Source organism: Populus trichocarpa, chromosome 13 (genome assembly GCF_000002775.5).
Source record: "Populus trichocarpa isolate Nisqually-1 chromosome 13, P.trichocarpa_v4.1, whole genome shotgun sequence".
NCBI classification, from domain to species: Eukaryota; Viridiplantae; Streptophyta; class Magnoliopsida; order Malpighiales; family Salicaceae; genus Populus; species Populus trichocarpa.
The window spans coordinates 14,761,138-14,778,810 of record NC_037297.2 but is presented as its reverse complement, the minus strand read 5'-3'; the positions used below and the strand labels follow the sequence as shown (position 1 = coordinate 14,778,810).

Sequence of the window (17,673 nt, the reverse complement as noted above, 5' to 3'; positions counted from 1 at the left end):
CTAACATTCAATTTAATTCATCAATTAAACTCAAAACACAAATTTCATAACCCTAACATTTATCAAAATCAAAATTAAAGCTTAATTAACACATATTTATACATAATCTTACCTTTAAACTTATTTCCTTCAACTCCTTTCTACTTCCTTTCTAATTTCCCTCTTTTCTCTTCTTCTTCTTTCTCCCTTCTCTCTCCTGCCGATTCTCTCTCAAATTTTCAGATCCCTCTTTTGTTTTTTTTTCTTCTATTTATATATATTATGTTTATCTAATTACCACACTACCCCTCATTCATTTATACCCACACTTTAAGCCACCAAGGGCTTTGTTGTATTTTCCAATTCATTAATTCAAAACGTTACAATCTCCCCACCTTATAAAAGTTTCGTCCTCGAAACTTAATAGAAAAGATTGAATACTTACCGAGATTATCGAAAAGATGAGGATACTCCTCACGCATCTTATCCTCGAGCTCCCAGGTCGCTTCCTCACGTGAATGACCTTTCCATTTCACTTTCACTGAAGCTATATCCTTCGACCTAAGCTTCCTCACTTGTCGGTCGACTATAGCTTCCGGTTGCACCTCATAAACCATATCATCCCTTAATTCAATGGGATAAACTTCTAACACATGCGATGGATCTGTCATATACTTCCTTAGCATGGAAACATGAAATACCGGATGAATAGCAGACAAGTTTGATGGTAATGCTAACCTATAAGCAACTGCCCCAACTCTCTCCAGAATCTCATACGGTCCAATGAATCGAGGACTCAACTTGCCTTTCTTCCCAAACCTGAATACTCATTTTATCGGTGATACTTTTAAGAACACACAGTCACCCACTGAAAACTCTAAGTCACGCCTTCTTCTATCCGCGTAACTTTTCTGTCTACTCTGAGCTGTTTGATGCTTCTTTCTAATTACCTCTATCTTCTCTGAGGTAATCTGAATCAACTCTGGTCCCATTAGCCTCTTCTCACCAACCTCAAACCAACAAACCGGTGATCTACACTTCCGACCATACAAAGCCTCATAAGGTGCCATCTCTATGCTAGCATGATAACTGTTGTTGTAAGCAAATTCCACTAATGGTAGGAACTTACTCCAACCAACTCCAAAATCCATGACACAAGCCCTTAGCATATCCTCCAAGATCTGAATAGTCCTCTCAGATTGACCATCTGTCTGAGGGTGAAAAGCTGTACTCAACTGCACTTTAGTACCCATAGCTTCTTGGAATTTCACCCAAAACCGCGATGTAAACTGTGGACCTCTATCAGACACTACTGAGATTGGCACTCCATGCAACCATACAATCTCACTAATAAACAATTCCGCCAACTTTGCATATCCATAAGTAATCTTAACTGGCAGAAAATGGGCTGATTTTGTCAACCTGTCAACAATCACCCATATTGAATCATAACCCTCCTGACTCTTAGGCAATCCTGTCACAAAGTCCATTGTGATCCTTTCCCACTTCCATTCTGGAATCAACAATGGTTGCAACAATCCAGGAGGTTTCTGGTGTTCACCCTTTACCCTCTGACAGGTCAAACACCTAGAAACAAAATCTGCTACATCAGCCTTCATCCTATTCCACTAATAACACACCTTAAGGTCTTTATACATCTTGGTGGAACCTGGATGCATTGTGTAAACTGTCTGATGTGCCTTTACCATCAATTCTCTCCTTAGATCATCTACATCAGGTACACAAAGCCTATCCTTATATCTCAGCACATCATCATCACCTATCACAAAACCTGCAGCCTTACCCTGCTCAACCTCATTTCTAATCCTGAGTAATGAATCATCTTTCTTCTGAGCTGCTTTTATCTTATCAAACAAATTTGACTTAACCTGAAAATGAGCAATCATTGCTCCAGCTTTACTAAGATCAAATCTGACTCCTTCATCCACTAACCCATGCAGCTCCCTAATCAGAGGTCTTCGTACCTCCTGAATATGAGCTAAGCTCCCTGATGATTTTCTACTCAAAGCATCGGCAACTACATTTGCCTTACCCGGGTGGTAATGTATGGTACAATCATAATCCTTCAGCAGTTCCATCCATCTCCTTTGCCTCATGTTTAGATCCCTCTGCTGAAAGATGTACTTCAAACTCTTGTGATCTGTGTAGATCTCACAAGTTTCACCATACAAGTAGTGCCTCCAAATCTTCAAGGCAAAAATTACAGCCGCCATCTCTAAATCATGTGTAGGATAGTTCTGTTCATGCTTCTTCAGCTGCCGTGAAGCATAGGCAATAACCTTGCCATGCTGCATTAGAACACATCCTAACCCCACTCTCGAAGCATCACAATACACTGTGTAACCACCAGAACCTGATGGTACTGCTAGAATAGGCGTTGTAGTCAATCTCTCTTTCAACTATAAGAAACTTTTCTCACAAGCTTCAGACCACTGAAACTTAACATTTTTCTGCGTTAACTTAGTCAATGGTGCAGAAATCCGAGAAAAGTTCTCCGCAAACCTCCGATAATAGCCGGCCAAACCTAAGAAACTTCTAATCTCTGTCGCCGAAGTAGGTCTAAGCCACTGCTTAACTGCTTCAATCCTTTGAGGATCAACCTCAATCCCATTCCTTGACACTACATGCCCAAGAAATGCTACACTCTCCAACCAAAACTCACTCTTTGAGAACTTGCCATACAACTGATGATCTCGCAGAGTTTGAAGCACCATTCTCAAGTGCTGCTCATGCTCTTCTCTAGACCTCGAATACACCAAAATATCATCAATAAAAACTATTACAAATCGATCAATAAACTGGCTAAACACTCTATTCATCAAATCCATAAAAGCTGCTGGTGCATTCATCAACCCAAAAGACATCACTAAGAACTCATAATGACCATACCGAGTTCTAAAAGCTGTCTTCAAAATGTCTGTCTCCCTAATCCTCAACTGATGATACCCAGATCGAAGATCGATCTTATAAAAGAATTGAGCTTCTTGCAACTGGTCAAACAAATCATCTATGTGAGGGAGTGGGTATCTATTTCGAACTGTCACCCGATTCAGTTGCCTATAATCTATACACAACCTCAATGACCCATCTTTCTTCTTCACAAACAACACTGGGCTCCCCAAGGGGACACACTCGGTGGGATGAACTTTTTATCTAACAAATCTTGCAGTTGCTCCTTTAGCTCCCTCAATTCTGCTGGCGCCATTCTATATGGTGCCATTGATATTGGTTCAGTACCCGGAACCAAATCAATACAAAACTCAATATCCCTATATGGAGGCAATCCAGGTAAGTCATCGGGAAAGACATCAATAAACTCCCTAACTATAGGGACTTGGTCTAATTGAGGAACTTCTTTCTCTATATCCACTATATATGCAAGGTAGCACTGTACCCCTTTTCTGGCCATTTTCCTCGAGATAGCCGACAACATAATTGATGGAGACCCAATCTTATCTCCTTGAAATACCAACTCAACTTCTTCATCTAGATCAAATATTATTTTCTTACCCCAACAATTTACCGAAGCCCTATGCTTTGCCAACCAATCCATTCCCAAAATCACATCAAAATCAACCATATCTAAGACATTTAAGTCTCCCATAAAAATCTTATCTCCAATCTCTATTTCACAATCCAGATACACATACTTCACTAATATTAATTCATCTAAGGGAGTGGAGACTGAAATTGAGGATTTTAACAAGGTTGGTTGTTTATCTAACCTCATGGCAAAATATGGAGACACAAATGAATGGGTTGCACCCGTATCAAACAAAACTTTTGCTTCAAAAGAGCAAACAGGAAGAATACCTGAAACAACTGTGTTGGATGCCTGAGCATCCTGCTGAGTCAAGGCAAAAACTCTGGCATGCCCCTGACCCTGCTGTATCTGACCTCTATCACCTGCACCCCGATCTTTCTGACCACGACCACCAAAACCTCTACCCCCATGAGCCACAGACTGGCTCGTCGATGGTGCCTGAATAGGATGCTGGACTGAAGCAGATAACCCCGAAGCTGACAACTGTCTCCTCGGGCACTCTCTGATCTTATGACCTATCTGGCCACAACTAAAACAAGCCCCGGTCCTTCTGTAGCACTCTGCACTAGTATGACTTCCTCCACAGTGCTGACATGAAGAACTATCACTAGGTGTAATAAATGAACTACGAGGTGCAGTCTGAACTAAACTCTGAGTACCACTACTGCCACTCTGACCGCCTGAGCCACTAACTGACGGTCTCTGTCTAAACCTTCTTTGAACCCATGAGCCCTGACGGCCACTTCGTCCCCTAGACGGACCTGCACTTAATCCCTGTTGCCTAAAAGACTGACCCTCTTCTCTAGGCCTTTTAGACTGGCCTGCAGTCATGTCCTCTAATTCTCGCGCCTCTATCAATCTGGCGCTATCAACAGTTAAGGAGTATGATGGAAACACCTGTGACACCATCACCTTATACATAGAGGATTTGAGTCCTCTAATAAACCTCTTCACCCTCCACTCCTCAGTGGGTAGAAGATGTTCTGCATACCTAGACAGCTGAATAAACTTCAGATCATACTCATCCACTGTCATGCTCCCCTGAGATAGCCTCTCAAACTCATAAAGTCGAGCATCCCTGACGCTCTGAGGGAGAAACCTGTCTAAGAACATGGAGCTAAACTCCTTCCATGTCCACTGAGCCTCTACTGGTCTTGCTCTTTTCCTAGACTCAAACCAAGAGATTGCCACATCTCCTTCCAACCTGAACGATGCCAAACTCACAGCTCGGTGGTCTGTATATCCCAAAGCTTCACACCGTCGCCAAATATCATCTAGGAACCTCTGAGGATCCTCTGAACTGTCCATCCCAGTAAAAATAGGAGGTGCCAACTTCATGAAGTCATTCAACGGCACATTAACTCCCTGAACAGTGTGGGATATCGAGGGTACATCTTTATCCCTCCTTCTATCTCTCTCCATAGAAAACTCTATCCAGGTCCGCACAACCTGGCTAAGTTGCTGAAACTCTGTAACAGGTTCAGGGTCAGCTACCCCTACACCTGTTTCATCAACCATATCTTCCTCTTCTATCTCCTGAGGCTCTTCCTTCACTGGTGGAGGTACCTCCTCAACATGTTGAGGCACGGGTGCACCGCTCCTCCTTCTCTGCCTTGCAGTTCTCAACCGCCCAATAGGGACATTATCCTGATCATCATCTACTCTAATAGTATCGGCTATTCGTCTATTCCTCGGCATTTCCTAAAATAAAAGTGAGAGCACTCAAGTCATGCTAGAACAATAGCATGATAATTATCACAAAATTATAGGAAAGCATATCTATCACAAGGAAGAAGACATGCTTGATAAGAGTTCAAAATTTCAAAGACAACAAACAAGACAATACGGATCCTAATGCTCCACTTATTACGAATTTAATTATATTATTGTTTCTTTAACCTAAAGCTCTGATACCAAGTTTGTCACGACCCGATCCCCGGATCCATGACCGGCACATAGGCAAGGTTCCCCTCCAAGGTTCCATACCTATGCGAACCCAAACTTACACACAAACTTATCCTAACTCAATTAGAGTTCAACGCAGCATTAATAACAAAATTAACTTCATAATATAATTGAATTGTCTTAATACAAGAGTTTATATAAGTTCAGAGTTTTGGAGCACTAACTAGACATAAAGGAAAGGTACAAAGTACAACAAAAAAGCAGGTTCTGAAGGTCCAACAAAATGACCTGCTATCAAGCTATAAGCCTGAAAAGGATAAATAATGAGATGGTGAGTTCAACAACTCAGTGAGTAGATAACGTTCAATATACACACACGAGGTAATACAACAATGAGAAATATATATACAAGTATGGCTTTAGGTTCTTATAGAAAGTTTCTCAAATAGGCCATGACAAGAATATCATATGGTAAAACTCGTCAGAAAATCAAAATGCAATGAGCATGAGGCTCCGTACTGTGGGATGATCAGTCCATACAGGTTGGTGACTCCCCCGACCAACTAGGGTTCAGATACGATGTGCACAAAGACTAACACTACCCTGTTAGCATGGGTATTCTGACTGACATACCATAGGTTTATAATAATAATCAAACAGACATATTCATATCTCAAGGCTCAACTCATGACATCAATCAAATGAGGAGCTATCAATTCAGAAGTCAATTCATAATATATATACTGGTTCATATCAATAATTCGGATTCAACAATTGATCATGCTTATCATAACAAGGATAATAATCAACATATATATTATCAAGAAGCATGATCCAATTCATATTAACAAATAAAATATTTATAATATTTCTCATGCATATGGAAAATTATCCACTCACCTGACTCGAAAGCAACAAAACTCAAAGCTGATATCGAAGGAAATCCTACTGACATCCCGCCGGTAGAATATTAGGATTATCTGAATATAAAGGAGACATATTTAAGAACGACTCGAAATAATATTTAACTTATTTAATACACTTATCTAAGGGTATATTTCATAACCCTAAATGTTTTTAGACTAAACTAGTTATTTTTCTAAAAACCCAAAATCTAACGGTTTTCCCGAAATCTAATCCATAATAAAGCAAATAATAAAACTTGATAATAATTCACTAAATAACCCTCAATTATTCATCAAACCAATCTGAAAAAGCTAATATTACAGCTAGGGACTAATCTGTAATTTATCATATTTTTAGGGCCAAATTGTAATTTTTATCAAATGGAGGACCAAACTGAAATTGTTAAATTCTCTTATCTATACAATAATTCTGTCCATAATTCATATGTTATTCTGTTCAGATTCTCGGAATAGGCTCCAGGGACCAATTTGTAAATTTTCCAAAGTTTGGGGACTAAACTGTAATTTTCCAAAATTGAGGGACCAAATTGAATTTTCATCATCTTCAACCTCCAATCCAGAATTTTAACAGAAACCTACTGTTCTCCCCTGATTTTTAACTCAAAATTCACCATTCAAACAAAACTATAACTCAAAATCATCACAATCTTCCACAATCAACTAAATCATCAATTAACCACAACAATCAACCCCTAACATTCAATTTAATTCATCAATTAAACTCAAAACACAAATTTCATAACCCTAACATTTATCAAAATCAAAATTAAAGCTTAATTAACACATATTTATACATAATCTTACCTTTAAACTTATTTCCTTCAACTCCTTTCTACTTCCTTTCTAATTTCCCTCTTTTCTCTTCTTCTTCTTTCTCCCTTCTCTCTCCTGCCGATTCTCTCTCAAATTTTCAGATCCCTCTTTTGTTTTTTTTTCTTCTATTTATATATATTATGTTTATCTAATTACCACACTACCCCTCATTCATTTATACCCACACTTTAAGCCACCAAGGGCTTTGTTGTATTTTCCAATTCATTAATTCAAAACGTTACATCTTACCTGTCTTCATAATGCTGTGAGTGAAGAAATCTTCAAAAGGATTATGGCTTGTAAATCTGCCAAAGAAACGTGGGATAAATTAAAAGCAGAATTTCATGGTGATGAGAAGTCAAGGAAGATGCAAGTTTTAAATCTCAGAAGGCAGTTTGAAGGTCTGAAGATGAGAGAAACCGATACCATCAAAGACTTCTCTTCTCAAATTTCAAAACTTGTGAATCAAGTAAGACTTTTGGGAGAAGATTTTCCAGATTCAAGAATTGTAGAGAAAGTTCTGGTAAGTCTACCAGAAAAATTTGAGCATAAAATTTGCTCTTTAGAAGATTCTAAAGATTTCTCTGAAATGAGTCTGCAAGAACTGGTAAATGCATTGCAAGCTGTGGAGCAAAGACAAGCTTATAGACAAGAAGGAACAAGTGAAGGAGCTCTTGTTGCAGTTTACAAGGAGAAGAGTCGGGCTAAGAATTTTTACAGAAACAATCAAGAAGAAAAAAGAGAAAAAGAGAGAGGCTGACAATCTAATAACTGGCAACAGAACAACAACAACATCTTAACTGAAGGGAAAGAGAAGAAAGAACATTTTCCTGCTTGCAAATTCTGTCAGAAAACAAATCATCTTGAAGCCTGGTGTTGGCTCAAGAATGCACAATGCCGAAACTGCAAGCAATTTGGTCACATTCAAAGATTCTGCAAAAATAAAGCAGAACCAGAAAAACAAGCTCAAGTAGCCGAGAGTTTAGAAGTGAAGGAAGATTTTTTATTCATGGCTACAATACAGGAGATGTGTAACACAACCAAGGCAAATGACTCATCATGGCTTATTGATAGTGGCTGCACTAATCACATGACTGCAGATCTGAGCTTATTCAAAGATTTGGATAAAAGCTATCTATCTAGAGTTAGAATTGGGAATGGAGACTATGTGAAGGTTGAAGGAAAAGGAGCAATTGAAGTAGAAACTTTGTCAGGTACAAAACAAAAACTCTTAAAAATGTTCTTTATGTGCCTAAGATCAATCAGAATCTAGTTAGTGTGGGACAATTAATTGAATCTGGTTACTCAATATTCTTTAATGATGGAGTTTGTGATCTTAAAGATAAAAATGGAGTGCTACTGCTTTCTGCTAAAATGATGAACAAAAGTTTTAATGTTGATTGGAAAGAAGTATGTTTGAGTGCTAACACTTGTGAAGACAATGAATCTGTTCTTTGGCACAAAAGGTTGGGACACTTCAATTATGCAACTTTAAAGAGAATAGCTGACCTGCAGATGACTCACGGTTTACCAGATATACAGGAACAAAAGAGTATTTGTGAAGCCTATCAGTTAGGAAAACAAACTAGAGTTGTTTTTCCTGACAATGCATTCAAAGCACTGTCAAAACTCCAGCTTGTACACACAGATGTGTGTGGGCCAATGCAGAATGAATCATTGAATGGTTCAAAGTATTTTCTTCTATTTGTTGATGATTATAGTAGATTCTGTTGGATTTACTTTTTGAAATCAAAATCTTATGTGTTTGCTGAGTTTGTTAAATTCAAAGCAGCAGTTGAACTAGAAACAGGAAACATGTTTGAAGATCTGAGAGGAAGAATTGGAATGTGTAGCTTTGGAACCAAGGAGGAGTGTTGAAGTTTGGTACCAAAGCTGGAACAGGATTACTTTGTAGTAATCTACTGCATTGTTATCTATTTGTTAGCTGATAGCTATTTATCTGTTAGCTGATAGCATTATCTAGATTAGGATGTTTCTTTCAATTCATTTGTTTAAGCTTATCTAGGATTAGACTAGCTTGTTATATAACTCCTTTGATAAAGGAGAACATAGCTAGTACGTTTCTTTAGTGTTTCATTTTCTGTAATGTTTGTTTCCTTCTATAAATAAAACACTGGGGATGACAGTAACCAACTGAGACATTTTCTGCTCCTTGTTCTTTCAACTGTAAAGACTTTGTTCTTTGTTCTTTTTCTCAGTTGATCAACAATAGTCTGTTCTTTATATATCAGTTTTTCCAATAGAAATGGTTATCTTAAAGTTTCAAGACTTGCGTTTGCATACTGCAAAATCACTTGTATCAATAGCATGACCTCTACGGGCTCATGTACATAAGGTAAGTGTTTCTTCATGAAGTTGTGTTAAGTGATGGTCTGGTGTGAGATTTGATTTCTGAGCGTGCGAATCTAGAAAATTAGTGATCTATCAATGTCTGTCAAGGATTAAGGATGTAAATATTCGTTCTTTTAAGCTAAAAGAGCAAAGACTTGGCTATTTACGATACAAAGGTCAGTTTAGATCGCTTGTCTAAATCTTCTGTCATTATAGATGATTTGTTTTGATGTTAAGAAGCATGCTCAGCTGTTCTGCTAGTGATGATTCACAATCATGGACATCTTTATTTGTTGTCACAGCCACTTGAAATCTACCTTTTAGAACCTTTTTTTTTTGCCTGCTTTTCCAAGGAAAGTAGTTGCTGCAGCATTGTTAAATTTCCCTCTCCATTGATGACCCTACAGCTTTTGGAGTGAGATAAGGTACTAGCAATCTAGTTGTATAACTAAAATTGTATATTGCACCTAACTTGATCCTCTGTCCACTACTATAAAAACCTCACTCTATCTCATCTTTACACATCAAACACTTTATGATTGAAATCAATTTGCATTAGTATATTTGAATTGTTTCGAGCATTTTATCCCAAAAAAATAAGGATGAAGCAACAGCACTCAATCTTCTCATTTTCAATGCTCCTTCTTTCCCTTTGTTATATCAATACCTTTGCCCAGTCACCAACAGCAGCCCCAGCACAGGCACCAGCAGTAGTCGTAGCACAACCTCCAGTCGCAACCCCAACACAGGCTGCTGCACCACACGGCATCACCAACGTCACCAAAATCCTTGAGAAGGCTGGCCACTTCACGATCTTTATCCGCCTTTTGAGATCCACCCAAGAGGAAAACCACTTGTTCTCCGCGCTCAATGATTCCAACACTGGTTTAACCATCTTTGCACCGACAGATAGTGCATTTTCGGAACTCAAATCAGGAACTCTCAATACTCTAAGTGATGGCGACAAGTCTGAGTTGGTGAAGTTCCACGTAGTTCCAACGTTCCTATCCACTTCCCAGTTTCAGACTGTAAGTAATCCTCTTGGAACATGGGCTGGAACAGGTAGTAGGTTACCACTTAATGTCACAAGTTATCCAAACTCGGTGAACATAACCACAGGACTTACCAATACAAGTTTATCTGGCACGGTTTACACGGACAACCAGCTAGCCATTTATAAGATCGAGAAGGTGCTACTTCCTAAGGACATTTTTGGATCCAATGCTCCAGCTCCAGCACCAGTACAGGCACCTGCACGAGAAAAACCTACTAAGGCGGTTCCTGCTGCTAATGTAGAGAGTCCTGTTGCTCCTGTGGATATATCTAGCGCAGTTACGTTTATGCATAATAATGTGGTTGTTGGATCACTCGTTATAGTTGCTGCTGCAATGTTTGCTTGTCATGTAGAAGGGTTTTGAAACTTGAGAGGAGATATGTTGGGCTTGGTTCCGGTTTTGTTTCATGATTTTGTTGACTTTGGATTCCTGTTGAAATTTGAATAATTCAGATTTTACTTTGAATCCAGTTTGTATGATTTGAGCTTGTGGTTAAGATGGAATTTTGAGGTTTCATTTAATTTCTTGTTCAAGTTGCAATATATATACTTGATCTGTCAAATTTCATCTTTTTTCCTCACTGTAACCCTGGTGTCGTCTACTTATTTCCTAGCTTTTGGTTAGATAAACCAATTGCCTCTTTGGGGCTTGAGTCCCTGAGGTCAGTGTTTCTTGAATGATGTTTTCTTCAAATTTGTGGGTGATTTGATTTCTGTGTTTGTATATTTGAAAAGATTATCTGTTGAAGGTTGTAAGGAATGAAGAATGTAAAGTTCTGTTCTGTAAAGTTTCAGGAGCTAAAGCTTAGTTCCTTCACTAAAAAGAATGCATCACTTGAGGTTGAGGTTACTTGTCCAAATCGTGGGCTGTTGGAGATGATTCAATTGAAGGTAGGTACTAGGTAGGTAGTATTTCAAGGATTTATCAGGTTTGATTGAAACAAGTATTCATTATTGGACAGAAAAGAGCATATTAAGCATTGGAGATTAGTGTTTTGGGTTACTTGCTCATGCGAAGCACCTTACTGCTCTGCCCTGCAGGATTAAGATAATCCTTTTCTTTTCGTTCCTTCTTCTTGAAGTATTGATGTTTTGAAGCTAGAGATAAGCTAGTGCTACACATTAATTCATTCATTTTGTAGGACAACGGTGAAAACAGATATTTCATTGTGAATTTTGTATAACTAGTGAGCTATTGTCTTATTATATGCAGATGGTTGCTTGTGCAAATGTAGGATAATACTTATATTGTTCTTGATGACAGCTTTTCATGAAAGTTTGTTATTATACGCAGATGCTTGCATTGAGTGGTGTTTATTTTTGGAAGTTCTCTCAGCAATCTCAAGGATTTTGAGTTACAAAATGAGTGCTCGAAGTTGGATCTGCATGGTACAGCTAATTTACTTGAAGTTTTGCCAATCTGTATGTGAAATAACCTGCACATTGCGCTTACAATGGAGCCTTTAAAGTTTTATCTTAATGAATCTTTCTCCAGTTTAAGCCAACATCAGGTTCAGGTTCTCTCCAATTTCATAACTGCTGGTTTTGTGACCAACAAGAATGTTTGCAGCAGAGAAATTATAGATAGCAAGACTGATAGTGCTTTGCTGATTTTGTAAACCAGTTTGTTTTTTCGCACTACCACATCTGACATTATCATTTATATATGCGCAGAAGTATTTGATTACTATAACTTTCTTTCAAGAAAAACTCCACCTAATGCCATCCAAGGATCACAACACCACCCCTTGACTACTGGGACCTGCCCTCACATGATTTTCAGCAGGTTTACTTCAGCAATACTTTTTACAAAATATCAGTAGATTGCTACAGAACATGCACTAAGTATGTAGCAAAAGTATCAAAATTGGTATGACATTCCTCCTTGAGACGACTTCTTGATAATCCAAGCTTGTTCCTGACAAATTCAAATCTGGCTTGAGAAAGAGTTTTAACGAATATATCTTCAAGTTGATTTTCTGCTTCACAGTAGATTAAGGTCGCCTCATTAGCTTTTTATACATCATGAACTAAATGGAACTTCACTTAGATATGCTTGGTTTTGACATGACTTGCATGATTTTTCACAATTGCAATGGCTGAGTTGTTATCAATTTCAATTGTCGTTGCTTCACACTGTAGCTGCTGCAGCTATGTACTCTGCTTCTGCAGTGGTTTGTGCCATTGTTTTTGCTTGTTGGTCATCCAATAAAATGCACCTGAACCGAAATTGAACTCATAACATGTTGTGCTCTACATATCATCAAATGAACGAGCCAATCACCATCTGTGTAGGCTGTCAATTCTGCATCTGCAGTAGCTTCAAACCATACTCTAAAATCAGTGTTCCCCTAACATGTATTAGGACATATTTGCTGCCCTAAAATGCATCTCCCCTGGAGATTGCATAAACCTTGAAAGAAGGCTTGCCACGAACATCAAATCAAGTACATAAGGTAGGTGTTGCTTGATTGTGTTGTTTTAAGTGATGGTCTAGGTGAGATTTGATTTCTGTGTAAATTTGGAAAGTTAGTCTATCGATGTCTGTCATGGATTCAGGGAAGTAAAGATTCATTCTATTATGCTGAAGGAGCCATAGCTGTTTTAGATATAGAAAGATGGTTCCGTTAAGATTGCTTGTCCAAATCTTCTGCCATGACAGAAGATTTTTTTTTTTAAGTTAAGAAGTATCCTCAAATGTTCTGACAGTGATGATTCTAAAATATAATTTCGACAATCATGGACATCTTTATTTACTGTCACACCACTGGAAATCTGCTTTTTAGAAATTTTTTCCTTCTTTTCCAAGCCAAGTAGTTGCTGCAGCATTGTTAAAAAACCCATCCTTTGATGACCCTCCACCTTTCAGAGCAAAATAGGTACTAGCAACCAAGTTGTATAACTAAACTCGTACATTGCACCTAGTTTGATCCTCTGTCCACTTCTATAAAAGCTCACTCTGTCTCTTCTTCAGACGTCAAACACTTCCAACTAAGATCGAACTCAATTTGCGTTAGCATTTTTTAATTATCTCTAGCATCATATCGTGGAAACTTAAAGATGAAGCAACAGTACTCAATCTTCTCATTTTCAATGCTTCTTCTTTCCCTGTGTTATATCAATACCTTTGCCCAGTCACCAACAGCAGCCCCAGCACAGGCACCAGCAGTAGTCGTAGCACAACCTCCAGTCGCAACCCCAACACAGGCTGCTGCACCACACGGCATCACCAACGTCACCAAAATCCTTGAGAAGGCTGGCCATTTCACGATCTTTATCCGCCTTTTGAGATCCACCCAAGAGGAAAACCACTTGTTCTCCGCTCTTAATGATTCAAGCTCTGGTGTAACCATCTTTGCACCGACAGATAGTGCATTTTCGGAACTCAAATCAGGAACTCTCAATACTCTAAGTGATGGTGACAAGTCTGAGTTGGTGAAGTTCCACGTAGTTCCAACATTCCTATCCACTTCCCAGTTTCAGACTGTAAGTAATCCTCTTGGAACATGGGCTGGAACAGGTAGTAGGTTACCACTTAATGTCACAAGTTATCCAAACTCGGTGAACATAACCACAGGACTTACCAATACAAGTTTATCTGGCACGGTATACACGGACAACCAGCTAGCCATTTATAAGATCGAGAAGGTGCTACTTCCTAAGGACATTTTTGGATCCAATGCTCCAGCTCCAGCACCAGTACAGGCACCTGCACGAGAAAAACCTACTAAGGCGGTTCCTTCTGCTAATGTAGAGAGTCCTGTTGCTCCTGTGGATATATCTAGCGCAGTTACGTTTATGCATAATAATGTGGTTGGATCACTCGTTATAGTTGCTGCTGCAATGTTTGCTTGTAATGTAGAAGGGTTTTGAAACTTGAGAGGAGATATGTTGGGCTTGGTTCCGGTTTTGTTTCATGATTTTGTTGACTTCGGATTCCTGTTGAAATATATTTGAATAATTCTGATTTTACTTTGAATCCAAGTTGTATGATTAAGATGGAATTTTGAGATTTTATTTAATTTCTTGTTCAAGTTGCAATATATAAACTTGTCGGTCAAATTTCATTCTTTTTCCTTAAGCGAAACAATTCGACTTTATATTTATGTTTTGATCTCTAAACTTAGAATTTTAAATCTTTTATGTTATTTTTTTTTCAAGTTGTTTTTAAATGTTTTTTATATTCATTATAGGTTTTGCTGATATTCCTCCTAATGATCTTTAATAGTCTTCGGTTTCGCATCCGTTTCTTTTTTGTTTTTATTTTTCCGTCGAGTGAGATAATTTTTAATATACATAAATATGCATGTTGATGAGTACAACTAGTAAATTTCTTGAATATTTATATATGTTGCTTTATTTTTTGAGTACTCATCAATTCTTGAATTTTCACTTGTATTTTGTTGAACTAAATTATATTCGATATGATATATATTACTATGATAATTATGCGAATACCTATTATGTTTTGATATCGGACTTGTTAGTAACTTCATTCTAACAAAGAGTAGTTAGTCTATGCGCACATAATATTCTATATAGTTAGTGAAAGAGACACCGACCTGTGGTGACTGATCCTCACATAGTGGTCACCTTCGGGTATCATCTGATCTCTGACATGTATTCCATAACTTTATGTTAATATGCTTAATATGTATATTTATATCAAGATATATGAAATTGCAAACTATTAATATCTAAAATCTATGTTAAATGTTATTCCCTCTCTGAGTTGGTTGAACTCACCCCTCCATATTTTTTTTAATATTATTTCAGGTTTTTACTTTCTGTTAGCGGGTGGACTTTCTTGAGTGTTCTCGCTTCTTCAATTTTGGTCGGTATGCCTTACTTGTTCCGCGAGGCTTTCCTTTTAATTTTGATTCGATGTTTTAGACGTTCCACAATTACACTGTTTTAATTAAGTTTGGATTTTGACAATGTAATAAATATTATGGATTATTTGGTTTTCTTTATCTGATGATGAGTGATTTTGAAGTGTTATTTGATTTTATTGGTTTTGAAAGATTTTATTGGGTTTCCTTCATTTGTACTTCATTCATTTTTTTTATTTTCTTCTGGGATAAGATTCATAATTAAATCTTACCACATAATTAAGCATTTAAATAAATTGCAATTAACATTAATTAAGAATTTACTACCGTATTGAGGTGAAAATCACCTACTTATAATTGTCTCTCGAATAATAGTCCTTACTATTTGTGCCATACCGCAACCTCTCCTGTGTTATCATCATTTAAATTCTTTTTAGATTCAAAATTATCTCCATAAAAGAAACTTCTTTTCTTAATTCCTACTCATCCTATAATCCATAGATCAAGAGACTTTCAAATCTTTAAACACTAATATTTTTCTTCATCAATTAAAAACTTTATTCATTTATTCCAATTTACTTAATGTCTCTATTAATTTTCATAATTCAAACATCACTATCAACACGTTTATTTTTATTCTCCTAAGCCAAAACTCTTTTTAAAATAGTAATGATTTCTCATTAAATTCTTCATTTATTTCGAATCTTTTTAAATTCACCCCTTTCATTTATTTTCTTTTATTTCATGTTAAATTTATCTGATTTAATCCATATGTCTAATAGAATTCATCCACCTTTTCATTATTTCTTTGGTCAACTATAAATATTAAGGAAAATGGAATGTTTTTTCTTCTTCAAATTTTCACACTTTTTACATTTTTTTAACCATTCAGGTCAATTTATATTCCTTTTTTATCTTAAAATATATATTTTTATTTATTTCATTTTTATTTCATCTTCTTTTTCACTAACTCGAAAATTCTAACTAGGAGTTTACATTTTATATAAGGTAGTAATAAGCGTAGCAAAAATATAACTATTGGTAATGGAATACGATGCCTATCCTGCAAACCTTGTGTGTGCAAGACAAAAAAAAAATGTTATACAAAAATTATCAAATAATAATTCATAAAATAGTACATAAAGACGTGTGCCATGTAGCTTTATTTGTTAAAAAAAAGAAAGAAATGACATAAACATAAAAGATAGAGAAAAGCAGGTTGGTTGCTGGATGGGCAACCCACGAGATTGGGTTGTTGGCCGAGCGACCCACAAAGTCGGGTCACCATCATCAGGCGACCTCTGGTGCCTAATTTTTTATTATTTAATTTGTGACCCGTTAATGTATTTGTTTTAAGGTTTTAAATCTTTGAAAAATAAAAAAGTGAGTGAAAAAGACTCTGATATTCACACTGTATAAGCATTATGTCCCTTACTAATTTATTTTTTTGCAAGTTTGGTCACTTTAACAAGGAAAGCAAACTACCACCACTCAAACCCTAAACAACCCATGCAAACCTCCTTAATATCGCACAAATGGCTTAACCTCTGGTCCAAACTTCCTTCCCTTAACTTCCCTCATGCTCTTCCTCCTCCAAATTCATCAACAAAACCCTCCTCCACCGGTCCCTTTCCTCTTCTCTCCCTAAATTCTACCTCCAACTCAGTTACGACTCTAGCACACAACATAGCATCACAGATTTTTTATGATAAGCTAGCAAGAATCGTCACATAGATGAATAGAGAAGTAAATAGAATTAGAGGGAGATACTGCAATGCAGAGGAAAAAGAAAATGTTTCTGTGTATATTCACTTATTATGTTTGCCAGCACTGTTACATTCATTTTATATGAACTAAAGGTAAGAAGCTTGTTTACGTAATCTAATTAACAGTAACAGACTTTGTTAACTGTCTAGCAATATTAACAAATTTTCTAACCATTATAGTCTCTAATTTTTTAACAGGTGGCAGTAATAGAGCCTTTGATATCTTGACACTTTACACCATTCAAAACTATTTAAAAGAACTCAGCTCCATATCTACTATTTTGCGGATTGTTGGTTGTCTTTCTTTTTTCTTAGAGATGGGGATGTTAATATCTCGGGGCTTAAAAATAATTGTTGTTTAAATTTATGTAGAAATATAATTTATGTAGAATTAAGGAATTCCTTAGCTCATCGTTTCTTGAACAAGTAAGTTTGCTCCTGAATAGGTTGGTGCGCGATTTGATTTCTCTTTGTCTGAATT

At 37.1% G+C, this 17,673-nt stretch overlaps 2 protein-coding genes across 2 annotated transcripts; both read left to right on the top strand.

Moving 5' to 3' along the window:
• Window positions 1-10,031: 10,031 nt before the first annotated feature.
• Window positions 10,032-11,116, top strand: LOC7494455 (fasciclin-like arabinogalactan protein 12). Its single transcript, XM_002319909.4, has one exon. It carries the CDS (start codon window positions 10,143-10,145, stop codon window positions 10,956-10,958), a length of 816 nt encoding a protein of 271 aa, XP_002319945.2. The 5' UTR covers window positions 10,032-10,142; the 3' UTR covers window positions 10,959-11,116.
• A 2,439-nt stretch (window positions 11,117-13,555) lies between these two features.
• LOC18104680 (fasciclin-like arabinogalactan protein 12) lies at window positions 13,556-14,573 on the top strand. Its single transcript, XM_006376481.3, has one exon. It carries the CDS (start codon window positions 13,655-13,657, stop codon window positions 14,465-14,467), a length of 813 nt encoding a protein of 270 aa, XP_006376543.3. The 5' UTR covers window positions 13,556-13,654; the 3' UTR covers window positions 14,468-14,573.
• Window positions 14,574-17,673: the final 3,100 nt, after the last annotated feature.

Bases quoted from the DNA above. Each gene is read 5' to 3' on its own strand.
- LOC7494455 (XM_002319909.4), top strand. From the start codon at position 10,143: ATGAAGCAACAGCACTCAATCTTCTCATTTTCAATGCTCCTTCTTTCC.
- LOC18104680 (XM_006376481.3), top strand. From the start codon at position 13,655: ATGAAGCAACAGTACTCAATCTTCTCATTTTCAATGCTTCTTCTTTCC.